Genomic DNA, 13885 nt, shown 5'->3' with positions numbered 1-13885 from the left:
CTCTTGCTCTGTAGTGTGACAAAAGTGGGCAACACACACACCCATCAACATTTGTGTTACTAAAAGTTGCAGGGCTTTAGCAGGAAACTATGGAGTCCGTGCCTATTGCAAATGAAGCAGGATAACCATCCCAAAACATTTGCAGATGCAAAGGGCATTGAAAGTGGGATCACGTATAATCACCCCGATATGAGCTCAGATATGAATGCTCAATAAAAAGGACATCTGGAAGTTCCCTACAGCCTTCCTCAAACTGATGCCTTCCAGATGCTTTGGGCTTCATTGGCCATGCTGGCTAGAGCTGATGGGAGTTGTAGTCCAAAACCTCTGAAGCATTACTTGCTTTGGGAAGGCTGAGGTGAGATACTACTATACCATGGGATTAGGACAGAACTAAACTACCCATGTAGGGATGCGGGTGGCGCTGTGGGTTAAACCACAGAGCCTAGGACTTGTCGATCAGAAGGTCAGCGGTTTGAATCCCCGTGACAGGGTGAGCTCCTGTTGCTCGGTCCCAGCTCCTGCCAACCTATCAGTTTGAAAGTACGTCAAAGTGCAAGTAGATAAATAGGTACCGCTCCGACGGGAAGGTAAACGGTGTTTCCATGCATTGCACTGGTTCGCCAGATGCGGCTTAGTCGTCATGCTGGCCACATGACCTGGAAGCTGTACGCCGGCTCCCTCGGCCAATAAAGCGAGATGAGCGCAGCAACCCCAGAGTCGGTCATGACTGGACCTAATGGTCAGGGGTCCCTTTACCTTTTTAAAACACCCCACCCACAATTTACCACTCTATTCGTGGTTGGCAATGGGGAGTTTCAACCATTTGTTTCATTGTGGGGGGTCAAAATAATGCAACCTGTTTCAGTGAGGGAATGGCATTTCATGTGGCATTCACTCCCTAACTCTTCAGCCCTGGCCTTCACACAAATTCATTTAGGTCTGGATAGATCAGGCCCATAGATCAATGTTAGTGCTACCCCCAGCATGATGAAATTTGAAGGACTGGCTGCTTGAGCAGGGGGCTCCACAAAGCCACCCAACCTCTATTTTATCTTCAGGAGGGCTTGTTCCATGTTCTGTCACCGGGTGTTGCCATTTTCTTGGTCTAGCCCAACAGGGCCAGCTCTACTATTAGCCAGTGTGAAGCAGCTGCCTCAGGTAGCAGATGCTGAGAGTGTGCGTACTGGAGGAAGCTCAGTGGTGGGGGCTATCTCTAACCATTGCCCTTGAGGATCCCCGCTAGCCACTCTCCTCTTTTAAGATGCCATGAGACCTTTTTCATACCCTCCAAATTTCTCCGGTGAAAACAGGGATGTCCCATTCCACAATGATAATTTTACTATTTTTAGCCCCACACATTTTATTGGGTTGCCCCAGCCACTCTGGGCAGCTACCAACAAATAAAAAATAATAACGAAACATTAAACATTTTAAAATAACTTCCCCGTACAAGATTGCCTCAGGGGTCAAATAAATCCAGACCCTCCAACATTTCTCCAGTGAAAATCCTAAGAAAAAGCGGGACGTTCCAGGATCAAATCAGAAACCAGGACGGCTTCTCTAAATCAGGGATGTCCTTGGAAAATAGGGACACTTGGAGGGTCTGCCTTTGGTGTTTTTGCTTCAACAAACCGACATGGCTACCCCTTTGGAAACAGCCTGCCTAAGTCCCCTACGGCCATTTCCCTCATGTGAGGAGAGGACAGGGCTCCATTGCCCGTGTTCTGAAGTCATTCCATGGCTGATCCAGTTGCTTTCTGTCCATGGAATGGAGGGAGGGGCAGCAGTCATCTTGCCCTTCATCTCAGGCAACAAAACGTCTTGGGTTGATTCGTCCTCAGAGAATAGATGTTGGGGATTGTGAATGTGGTGGAGACAGGGGGCCAGGAGGCTGACCCAGGAAAGGGAGCCACTGGTTTATGGGGCTGGGAGCCACCTGACAGGCAGCAGCCAGACCCGGCTGAGGAGGAAGAAGAAGAGTTAGGGCAGGATGAGGTGGAGGAAGAAGAAACTGTTCAGCCAAGGGATGGGCCAGTTGACTCCCCACCTTCCCCTGCTCCGCCATCTCCTAGTACCAGGAGGGGCTTGAAGATGAATGAGCAGCAGTGGCTTCCATGCAGAAGTCGCCCTGTGGGAGCTGCTGTCAGTGTTTCTCTTGCCAATAAAGTGTCAACCACCAGCCATGCATCTTCCTGAGCTGCTGCAGTGGGCCATGACCGTTATATTTCAGTGTGTTTTAACCAAAAAAGCAAAATCACACATGCAAAACCCAAGCTCACAAAATCCCTCATAGCCCAAATTGTCTGTAGGCTCTACTATCCTCAGACTGAACGAGGAAGCCAGACTCATGTTTTAAAGAATGTCATAACGAAAAGTTCAAAATGGCTGCAAGTCCTTAACTTTATTAATCTCAAACTTTTAACTATGTTATAAAACAATTTCTAGCCCCTGTGGTCCAGGCGACTCTCCCCGGCCACCTATCCCAGAATGTCTGCCTTTGAGAGATGACCCTCAAACCAAGGGAGAAAAGAGGAGCTGCTGCATTAGTGTCAGCAAAGCATTTCTGAAATAAAAGGGGGAGAGGAGAGCGGGCAGTGTGACAGTATTGCTTTGTTCAGGGGGGAATTGTATGCTCTATTTCTACGAAGCAGAAATCCAGTTTCTCATCTCAGTTCCCTTTATGACAAAATTAGCCCCCCTTCAAATCAACAAAGAAAATTCGGTATTCAAGAATGAGTCTTCAGGCACATAGCAAATGCATTTCCTTTACTTGGTAGAACTTAATTGAGCACTACAGAAAATAAGATAAACGAGGTTAATAACATAAAAACAGTATAATATGTTAGCATTACAAATCTGAAATATTGTTAAGGCTGAGAAACCTTGACTAAATCATAATTTTCTGAATCAGCAAGGCTAGAATTGGGCAGGAAGCAAAATATTACATAAGCCAAATGAGAGAGTAACACGCTCCAAGGAAGGGGTATGTATTCCCAAATTCTCCTTTGAAGGAGGGGTTTTTTTCTACGCTTTCTCAATTATCGAAGAAAAGCAAGATTGCATTCCACAAAATCTGCAACTTCATTATTATTATTATTCTAAATTGAATTTATATAGCGCCCTAAACCCGAGGTCTCAGAGCAGTTCATGGAAAACTTCATGAAAGTAAAAAACTATATGCCCCAAATACCTACACTTAAACTTCTACAGTAATTTTGATTATTGCCTATTATCTAACAAAATAATTTTAGCAATATCTAATAAAACTACATCAAACTTAAACACATCTCTTTCTTAAAGACCTATCTGGGTAAAGGTTACATGGAGAGGTTTCGATAGCATGTTACATCAATATGACAAATGTGTCTAGTTTACTGCTGAGCATATTTAAAAAGTATCAATTAAAAATAGCATTCACTGTGGACACAACATGTTTAATGAATCTCTAAGGGTGCATTGATTAAAACCGGCCAATTCAATTCACAAGAGTATTGGGTTCCATACAGCGATTAGGGAGCAGTGGTGTACCTGTCTGGCACGTTTGTCTCCAAAAGACTTTACAAAAATTGGAAGATGCTTTTTATCCCTATTTTTAAAAGCTTGATTGTGTCATAATGCGGTAAGGTAAATCAGCTATAGGGTCTGCTTCATGGTCTCTAGAACCAGCCAAAATGGGTATGAAAAGGGGTGCCAAAGTGGGAATGTTTGCCACAGCAGCAGCAGCAGCAGCAGCAGCAGCAACTTCTACTTTCTCCACCTTGGGCTGCGTCATGTCTTGTGCCAGTTCTGCTTGGCCCTGAGATGCTCTGCCTCACACTCTTCCAGTCCTAGGACTTTCTTCACTCTTTCAGCATCCTCAGACAGATTATCCAGGAAGCTCAATAGCATCCAATAAGTGGTGGCAAAAGACACCCCTGCACTTGCCAAGCTACTAACTGGGAGGAAACATTGTAAAGTATGGATTATTGTCTTCACGACAAGATCCCGGGTGATTTCTTTCCCCTGAGGAGACTTCATCACAGCCTTCAGTTCTTCAACAGGCTTCCTGGCCAATCTAGCCAGCCTAGCTAAGGAGCCATCATCCAGCTCAAATCTCTTGTAGAAGACAACCATGGACCCACACAAGAGGGCAACATCACAAGCCAGAGGAAGACCTGGAAGGGGAATAGCATTGATGCCAGCAGACACCAGGGATATTTTCCATATGTGACTCTTCAGTGCAGATTTCTTCTTTTCTATGACCTCAGAGGAAAAGTTGGGGAGGCTGAACAGGAATGCAATTCTCTTCAGGCTGGGCAGATCTTTCTCCAAGGTCTCCACCAGTCGGGGGAAGTCATACTTGGCAAGGTCCCAGGAAGAGATCAGAAAGCTCTGGTGACTGGAGTCCTTGAAGTTTAGCAAGTTCTTATTGCACTCATCCCTGATCGTTTGAATGGCTTTATCTTCACTGAAGGTTTTAGGATAATCCCTTTTCGCGCTGGACATATCTATATCCATTTTGGAGCGTACAAAATAAAACAACTTATTCATCCGTTGGATCTCCTGAGCTAGCTTAACGTGGTACTCTTGGGACCTTGTGGAACCTACAATGATGAAGAAGTCATATCTGGGGAAATCCACCTTCTTAAGGTAACTCTCTGGTGAAAAACCTGGGGATCCAATTCCTGGCAAGTCCCAAAATTTCACTTTGGGATAGTCGGGATGCGAATAAGCATTTGGATTCAGTGTGGTTTCTGTTACTCCTACAGGGGCAGCACCATCATCTTCTGCCTTCAGGCCTCGGAGAGCATTGATGAGGGTTGATTTCCCAGAGCCCACCTCTCCAGTGATAGCAATGTGAAGCTCAGTGTTTTCCAACTCCTCCAGCTCCTTTTTGACTTCTGAAGCTGCTTCCTTCATTCCACCATCACTGAAAGTCTTCTCATATATCTTGATTACTTCATTGAAATATGTAGCAGGGTCTGATTTTATGTCTACATTTTTTTGAAGAGACTTGATAAACTCAACGAATGCTAAGAATTTCTTTTTATTTGACAGCATCCTAGAAAGAAAAAGGGAGAATTCAGAAAGACTTTGGCAATACTAGTGGTCCATCCAGCTGGGAAATTCAGTGATGATTTACACTCAAGTGAAATATGAATATCTCCCCCCCAAACCCCCCCCCCCCACCACATTCACATCTTGACATTGTGGGCTCTTCTACATGGAACTTCCATTTATGCTCACTGCTGCTCTTGCATATATGCTTTTCTCAGAGTCTATAGAACATCATCATCAAAATGCCATTTCACATTCTGTTCCCACTTTTAATCCAGATTTTCCATTTCCCTGGGTGTTTGTTTTGTTTGTTTGCTGTTTACTTCTTGGGGTTTGCATGGAAACTGTAAATCCAGATTAAATGGGAAAATAACAATGGGTGGCATTTTGATGAGAACGTTCTCATGTAGACACTCAAAAACTCCCATATAAGCTTTTCAAAAACCATATTGTCAGAAGATCAATATTTATGGTCTGGACAAAATACAAAGACTTACTAGAAGGCAAGACCCCGAGGTGGCTATCACCAATGGAGGCCAAGGCCAGAAAAAGACCCAATATGGAGGCCAGTTGGCCGAAATACTGGGAGATAATAGAAAAAATTGGAGACAGTTGGAAGTTGAAGAGCTTGGAGAAATTAAAAAATAAGGTGCGAGATTGGCTACATTATGCTCAAATCCAAGAGGTTTTTAAATTGGATAAAAAAATAGGGTTCCAGGTGGAGAAATCGAAATTAGAGACAGAACTGTTAGAACCAAAGACTAAGGTACTTTCGAGAATGTACAACTTGCTGCTTAAATGGAATACACAAGACGAGACAGTTAAATCTGCCATGATAAAATGGGCACAGGATATTGGGTATAACATCATGTTTGAGGACTGGGAAAAGTTATGGACCACCGGAATGAAATTCACGGCATGCAATGCCTTGAAAGAAAACATTATGAAAATGATATACCGGTGGTACATGACCCCAGTCAAGCTTGCTAAGATATATCACCTGTCTGATAATAAATGTTGGAAATGTAAGGAGGCTGAAGGGACTTTTTTTCACCTCTGGTGGACATGCCCGAAAGTGAAGGCCTTCTGGGAAGTGATTTACAATGAGTTAAAAAAGGTATTTAGGTATACCTTTCCTAAGAAACCAGAGGCCTTCCTCCTGGGCATTGTCGACCAGAAAGTGTTAAAGAAGGATAGAACTTTGTTTATGTATGCAACCACAGCAGCAAGAATTCTTATTGCAAAGTATTGGAAGACACAAGATTTACCCACACTGGAGGAGTGGCAGACGCAACTGATGGACTATATGGAACTGGCTGAAATGACTGGCAGAATCCGAGATTTGGGAGAAGAGATAATGGAAGAGGACTGGAAAAAAATTAAGGACTATTTGCAGAAACATTATAAATCGTATGAATGTTAAAAATGTGCATGATTTGGAAATTATAGCTTCAGCAAACTGATTTAGTGAATTGGAAATTAAGTCATAAGAAAGACAAGGTGGAAACTTGAAACAATTTTATTATGTTTATTTTAAGGTACAAGTAATGGAGAAATAACATTTTGAACTTAGAAACATAATATTTGAAAGATACAGAAAGGTATGAAATAAGGTAACAAATTGCTGATGTTTTTATTGCAAAGAACGCTGGGTTCGGAAGATGTGAGGAAGTCCAGTTGGATTTACAAAAATCATTTGAAAAGTTGAATTTTTTTCTATTCTTTCTTTTTGCTTTTTCTTCTTTCTTTTTCTATGTTTACAATATGGAATATATATGTGAAAATCCAATAAAAATTTATTTTAAAAAAATTTTAAAAAAACAAAAACTCCCATATATGAGCAGCAAGAAATCCTCAATAAACTGTGGTGTGGAAGCTTCCATTCATGCTCTGGTTGGAGCATTGAATTTGATTGGCTGGTGTGTCTGCACCATGCTGGACTCCCCACCACATTGCACCACCCCTCCTCCCTGGTAAGACACAGGGACACACCATTGGTAAATGAACCGTGTGACTTCAACGCACAGAATGAGGCACCTCTGCTCTGTTCAGATTTTTCTTAAAAACAAATATTTCCCTTGATCCAATTCACTGTGGTTACTGCACCCACACTTGAAAGGGTTTGCCATAAGGCATATCAGACCCCGGAATTTCACAAAAAACACATATATGCAGACACTTTCACACATTACAACTTCCATTACACCTAGAGTTCTGCATCAGTGCCTCAACTGTATTTGGTGGAGGCAGTCAGGAAGGTGATGGGTATGGTGTATTTAGTGAAAAATGAAGATTTGCCTCTCACTCTCATGTCATTGGATATATATATATATATAAAACATTTGATTTGGTGGATTGGAATTATTTGAAAAAGATACTGCAAAAATATAAATTTGGACTGAAATTTCAACAGGTGGTTGAGGCAATATATACGGAGTCCAAAGCGATGGGGGTAATTGATGGGTCGGCAGGGGGGGGGGGGGAGGGACGCCCAAGTGCTAACTGGTCCAAACAAAGCAAAGATGTCCACTTTATCCCCTGCTCTTTATTTTAGCATTGGAACCATTAGCAATCAAATTCAAAAAGAAAAATGAGATTAAAGGATTTGAAATCCCAGGGAAAGGAAGGGCAGAGGGGGAGTTATTGACAATGTATGCGGATGACATGATGGTGATGGTTAGGGACCTGGGGGCCGCAGTGGTGCCATTAAAAATAATTTTGAAAGTATCAGAGTTAAAAGTTAATTTTAATACATCATCAATGATGTGTTTAAATGTGAAACTTAAAATTCAACTAGAAGCCTCTAAATTACTGGGTATTCCTATAGCAAATAAGATGGTAAAATATTTAGGGGTAAGAATAACTAAAAATTTGAAGAAAATATTTGAATATAATTATAAAAAAACTTGGAGCAGTATTCAGTCGAAGTTGAAAATATGGGGGGAAAGGAAGGAATCAATTAGTATAAGAATTACATTAGTTAAAATGTTTTTGTTACCCGGATTAACGCATCTTTTTTATGTATTACCCTGGCACATACCAGAATGGATATTGAAAGGGTGGCAAGGGAAAATCAATAGGTTTGTTTTTGCATCCAAGAAACCAAGGGCGGCAGGTAGATATAGGTATCATAGGATCCAAGATGGAGGATGGGGGATTCCCAACATGGTTTTATATTACGAAGCCTACCAACTGAGAGATCTTATGATTTGGTTGGAGGGAGAACAGGGGGAAGATTTGGGGTGTATTGAGTGGGAGAATTTGGAAGTAGTAGGAGGGAAAAATAAGAATATTCGATAGGAGGAAAAGGGAAGCAGATAAAATACTAACATTTACGGGGTCCATCTGGGTATGGGAGAAGTGGAGAAGTGGCCTCCCCCCCCCCCCTTACCAAAATGTGGTATTTTGATAAAATAGCCCTGTTAAGGGAGCTCATCCCAAAGGAGGTAGGGGATAAATTAAAGGATATCTCAATTGAGGAGATAGAGAATAGTTGGGGAATAGAAGGTACGATGGAACAGGAAAGTGGTATTTGGAATAAAATTAATCGACTACAGAAAAGACAAATTTCCTCTCTGCTAAAGGAAGAAGAAGTTAAAAAATGTGGTAAAAGAATTATTACACCCTTTGAAGAATTAGTGAAAGGATATAGGACAGATAGGGACAAAATAGTTTCAAAATTGTATAAGGTGTTATTAGACAAGGGGGAATCACCAAAGGAAAGTTTGAAAGAATATTGGAAGTTAGACATTCAGGAACAGATTTTAGATGAAGATTGGGAAAGAATCTTTCAGCAACCACCCTTTGTTGCAACCTCTAGGATAATCCAGGAGAAATGGGTTGAGCATCAGGGTCCCTGGGAGATACAAGAATTAGGAGCCTGGGAAATGGCGTTTCCCAGAGGTCCTGGCAGTTGTTGTTTTTTTAAAAAATATTTTTTATCAACAACCAAAACACAAACAGTGAAACCCCCCAGGCGGCTGATACATTGGGTATACATAATCAATAATAACATATTCAAATCAACCATATGTACAATTCTACATTAACACTCCTCCCTCCACAAGGTTTATTTAACTTTTAGCATTTTAATTGCTCCAAATTGTTCAAACCGACCCAAATAATTCAATATCTTCTCAAACCAATCCTCCTCTTTCTCACTGACCTTAAACCCTTTCATTCTGTGTATCTTCACAGTTAGATATTCGAAAATTATAATATTATTCAGTTTTTTCCTCCATTGGTTCACCCCTGTTTCTTCTGCATTTTTCCAATAACTCGCTATAACCTGTCTGGCTGCAATTACCATCAATTTTACCAATTTACATTCCTCTTTCGTTTTTGACTCAGTGCTACTCAGACCCACTCTCCGTGCTGCAACTCTTCCCCTGCAAGAAACCTTTTAGGGAATTAACATCTGTTGGAGTGGTAATGCTGTGAGCCCTTCCAACTTGTGCTAAGGTGGTGTGTGAGTGTGCACACTCAACGCACAAACACAGCACCATATATCAAAAGAAGACCATAGTTTCCAGTGACCCTCATCCAAGCAAAGTGTTGGCACCCCTGAAGTCTCTGCCCATACAGAGTCACACACTGTGTGTGCATGCATTGGGGTGATGAGAGTGCAGCAGTTAATGTGGATAACAGCCAGTTATTGTTCACTTTTTTGTTTCCTCAGCAATCGGGAAGGGGACCTTCAGTTAACTGTTAACGTCTGCTGTCCAGGCTCTTTTTCTGCACTCTCAGTACTTCCCCAGTCAGCTCAACAGCCCAGAAGGGGTTTGCAGGCAAAGGAGAGTTTGAAACTTCCCCTCCCCATCCTATGATTCTGATGATAATCCCTCTCCCCACTATACTGCTATTAAGAGGAAAGTGAGGGCAGGTATGGTCTCTACATCCTTGTACAGCCACAATATCACAGAATAAAGAAACATTAAACATGTTTGCTTTCATATTGAGTTGAAGATATGTAATTGAATAAAGTTTGGCTTCAGCTGAAACCAACATACTTATTGTGCATCTTCCTTCCTGGGTCCTGGGGTGGTAGTAAGGCACGCCTCTGGGGATCAATACATTCATCTTGCAGAGTCCTCTGCCGGAGGGGGAAATCGTACATGCAGGAGGGGGAAATTGTCAGGGCATTGACCAGGGATGATTTGCCGACACCTGAGTCCCCTACGATGGCGATATCAAGGGTACGTTTGCCAGATGGCTGATTCATTTGAGCTAATGTGTCTTTTTTGCTGCTCTTACAACCCATGGCTGCTCTTCTGTGAGATTTAACACACCTAAACAAGAACAGAAATATTGCAGCAGTTAATGCCTTCTGCATTTAAGTCCTCTTTTAAAACAGCTGCATCGGTTGCCAGTTCAAACTACTCACATTAATGTTTAACTCCATTGACATAACAAGGAAACCATATTCTGGGTAAGCACTGGAACCCCAGGAATCTCTTACTAAACAGAAATTGGGGTGCAGGCAACATTATAGTCATTACAACGTCTTAAGTAAACAGCTTTAACAAATGCTCTTGAAATTCCTGCACAGCTTCATCTGCCTCTCAGATTTCCTGCCTAAACCCCCTGAAATGCTTTGATGAGAAGCTTTCGAACTGCATAAATTGGACTTCCTGTCCTGGTGAGTGTTTCTCCTGGAGAAACTCTGATATACAGGGGTGACCTGGTTCCTGAACGGCTTAGTTGTCAAACAAATCGGCTCCTGAACTCTGCAAACCCGGAAGTAAGTGTTCCGGCTTGCGAACGTTTTTCAGAAGCCGAACGTCCGACGTGGCTTCTGCTCGAGTGTGTAGGAAGCTCCTGCAGCCAATCAGAAGTTGTACCTTGGTTTTTTAATAGTTTCGGGAGTCGAACAGAAACCCAGAACAGATTAAGTTCAGGAACCAAGGTTCCACTCACTGTATATTTGATTGTTGTCCTTTCAAGCAACCGTTCACATAGTAGAAATGGTTGAAATATGGGAAAGTGAGCAAAGAAAGAAAAAGTCAGAATTAATTAGGGTGGCTCCTTTTAGAGCTGAAAGGCAGCATAGAAATAATTTTACAATCAGCAAATTAAAATTGGCAACCTGTCGCTCTTTGGAAAAACAGCAACTCCCTTAAAGTGACAAGTTGGACAGCTGTTTGAGAGGGTTGCTTTCTCTAGCATCTAGAAAAGTACCATACAAGGTACAAGGCACACTTTGAAAGGCAGCATATAAATACTTTTACAATCAGCAAATTAAAATTGCTTACCATTGGCAGCCAGTAGCTCTTTGGAAAAACAGCGACTCCCTTACAGTGACAAGTTGGACAGCTGTTTGAGACGATTGCTTTCTCTTTCATCTAGAAAAACTTATCTGGTACATGGCACACTTTGAAATATTTTTTTTACAGTGACAGTGAAAGCAGGCTTCGCTTCCCTCTGCCTTCCGAACTATGAATAATAGCCAACAAGGAAGCGAGGCAGAGTGGTTTCACAGTGAACTGAGTTGAGTTCTGAGAATATGAGCCTGGCCTTGGTGGGCCATTGCCGGATCCAGCAAAACTCTTCTGTTCTGACATTTACATGGGTCCGAAGAACAACAACAATGTGACAAAGCAACTTGAAATGTGATGTGGTTCTGACTGGGACCTTTCAGAAGCCAAGATCCAAGTCTGGGGAAGGGGCTATGTGTGGAACTTCATGGGGATGAGGAGGGAGATGTATTAAGCCAGGCATCCCCAAAATTTGGCCCTCCAGATGTTTTGGACTACAATTCTGATCATCCCTGATCACTGGTCCTGTTAACTAGGGATCATGGGAGTTGTAGGCCAAAATATCTGGAGGGCCGCAGGTTGGGGATGCCTGCATTTAGCCAATATATTATGATCCACAAACAAGAGCCTGGTGCAGCAATGTATTTCGGACCAAATGTTCTGTTGCTGATAATTCCTGGCTGCTCGCCAGCACACAGCTCTGCTCAAATGGCTGATTTCTGAGAAAGAGAAACCTGAACTGAACAGAAATCTCTCCAGCCAGACTAGCAGAAGCTAAGCACGCACAAGAAGCCTTCCCCAGCAGTCAAGAGACTAGTTTGGTGCGGCCATTTCTGTCCAAAGCAGTGAACCAGGTGTAGGTGGAAAAATCTGAGAGTTTGTGACAATGACTTTACAAAAATGGTTGCTTTTTTTAAAAGCTTGATTGTGTTGTATTACGGTAAGGCAAATCTGCTATAGAGTCTGCTCCATTGTCTCTAGAACCAGCCAAAATGGGTAAGAAAAGGGGTGCCAAAGTGGGAATACTTGCCATAGCAGCATCAGCAGCTCCTATTACCCCACCTTGGGTTGCATCATGTCTTATGCCAGTCCTACTTGGCCCTGAGATACTCTGCCTCACACTCTTCCAGTCCTAGGGCTTTCTTTCGAACCCTTTCAGCATCCTCAGCTAGATTATTCAGGAAGGTCGACAGCATCCCATAAGTGGTGGCAAAAGACCCCCCTGCCGTGTCTCAGTTCTCCAAAGGACCACAGACCCTGGGTGCATGCCAGGAACCCCACAGGCTCTTGCCACTGCTCGGCAGAGAGAGGGGGGGAGGTTTTCTAACTTTGCTTCAGAAGCATGCCATTTGCACCCCTCAGACTGCTTTTGTCCACCTGCCTAGTCTTATGAGGCTCACAATGTACCTTTCCACTGATCAGCCATGTTGGAGGGGGGAGAAAGGAAGGTACCAGATACGGTAGTTTGCCTAGTTTCATGGGCAATCGGGGATGGTGGGCTTCAGATAACTGTTAACCTCTTGCTGTCTAGCCTCCTTTTAAACACTGTCAGATACTCCCCAGTCAACTCAACAGGACAGAAAGGGTTTGCTGGCAGAGTACAGTTTGAAACTTTCCCTCTCCATCCCATGATTCTGATGATAATCCCTCTCCCCCCAGTGCTGCTGTTAACCTCTTAGGGGATAAGCTCAAGAGCAGCAGGAGATCAAACATCATTGGGATCACAAGCCTGCCAGCCGAGGAAGGGGAAAGCAGGCTGGGAGGGAAGGACTTTGAAGGACCTCTGTTAAGACTTACTTGCTCCTCGAGATCCTTGACAAACAGTTGCTTGAGGATAGGAGGATAGGGTAGTTTGCCTTCTCACTTCAGCTCCTCACACTCTCTCCTGTCCTCTCTGGACTTTGTAGCAGAAGAGCTAGAAGATCTCAACAGACTGATGCTCTCGTTCTTGTGAATTGGTGCTAGCAACAGGAAATCTGTGGTCTGCCCTCAGCTAGGCTTTGAGCATAACAAACAGGTACACAAGAGGCTGTGGTTGCTCGCTGCCTGGACCCCCCCCCCTCCTGTTTTGAATTTTGACATCAAAATTCCCAGCTGCAGTCTGCTAGGTTACAGAATTCCCCTTTCTAAGACTTGGCTGCTTCTAGCTAAGAAGGTGAGAATAGGTGGCTTGTGTTGCCTAAGGACTAACTGAGCAGAGGCCAAGTAGGGATGCATCATGGCTCTGTACAGAAGCATGGTCCAGGGGGATTGCACCCAAAGGCTGGACCCAAGGCTTGGCAAGCCCCCTCTGTTATACCCCTCTCCCCTTACCTTAATCTTTCCTGACCAATTATATTCCCCAATTACACTTATTCCCTTATATAGTGGTGTTCTGCAGCTTGCATCATCTCTTATTTGATTGTATACTTTTTGCCACAAAGCCAGCCATGCGCACGTCTACCTCGTGTCACATGAGCTTTTACTTACTGCTGCTGACACAGTCTCTGACTACCTATGGTTTTCTATAGCCTCCACCCTTTCCAGGCCTGAGCCTCACCACAATGTCAAGTGAGTCTGTGCCCTAGGTCCAGGTTCCAATTCCATGTTTG

General features: G+C 43.2%; 1 protein-coding gene across 1 annotated transcript; it reads right to left on the bottom strand.

The window, feature by feature from the left end:
* Positions 1–2754: 2754 nt before the first annotated feature.
* Positions 2755–13819, bottom strand: LOC144328561 (interferon-inducible GTPase 5-like). The gene is made up of 3 exons (XM_077932533.1): positions 13092–13819; positions 10050–10328; positions 2755–5044 (listed from the first exon to the last, which is right to left on the bottom strand). The coding sequence occupies exons 2-3, from the start codon at positions 10298–10300 to the stop codon at positions 3772–3774; spliced, it is 1524 nt and encodes a 507-aa protein (XP_077788659.1). The 5' UTR covers positions 10301–10328; positions 13092–13819; the 3' UTR covers positions 2755–3771.
* Between the last annotated feature and the right edge of the window lie 66 nt (positions 13820–13885).

The sequence above is a fragment of the Podarcis muralis genome, chromosome 7 (assembly GCF_964188315.1).
Source record: "Podarcis muralis chromosome 7, rPodMur119.hap1.1, whole genome shotgun sequence".
Taxonomy (NCBI): Eukaryota; Metazoa; Chordata; class Lepidosauria; order Squamata; family Lacertidae; genus Podarcis; species Podarcis muralis.
Note: the sequence above shows the minus strand (reverse complement) of the source record. Positions and strands in the feature narration are given on the sequence as shown.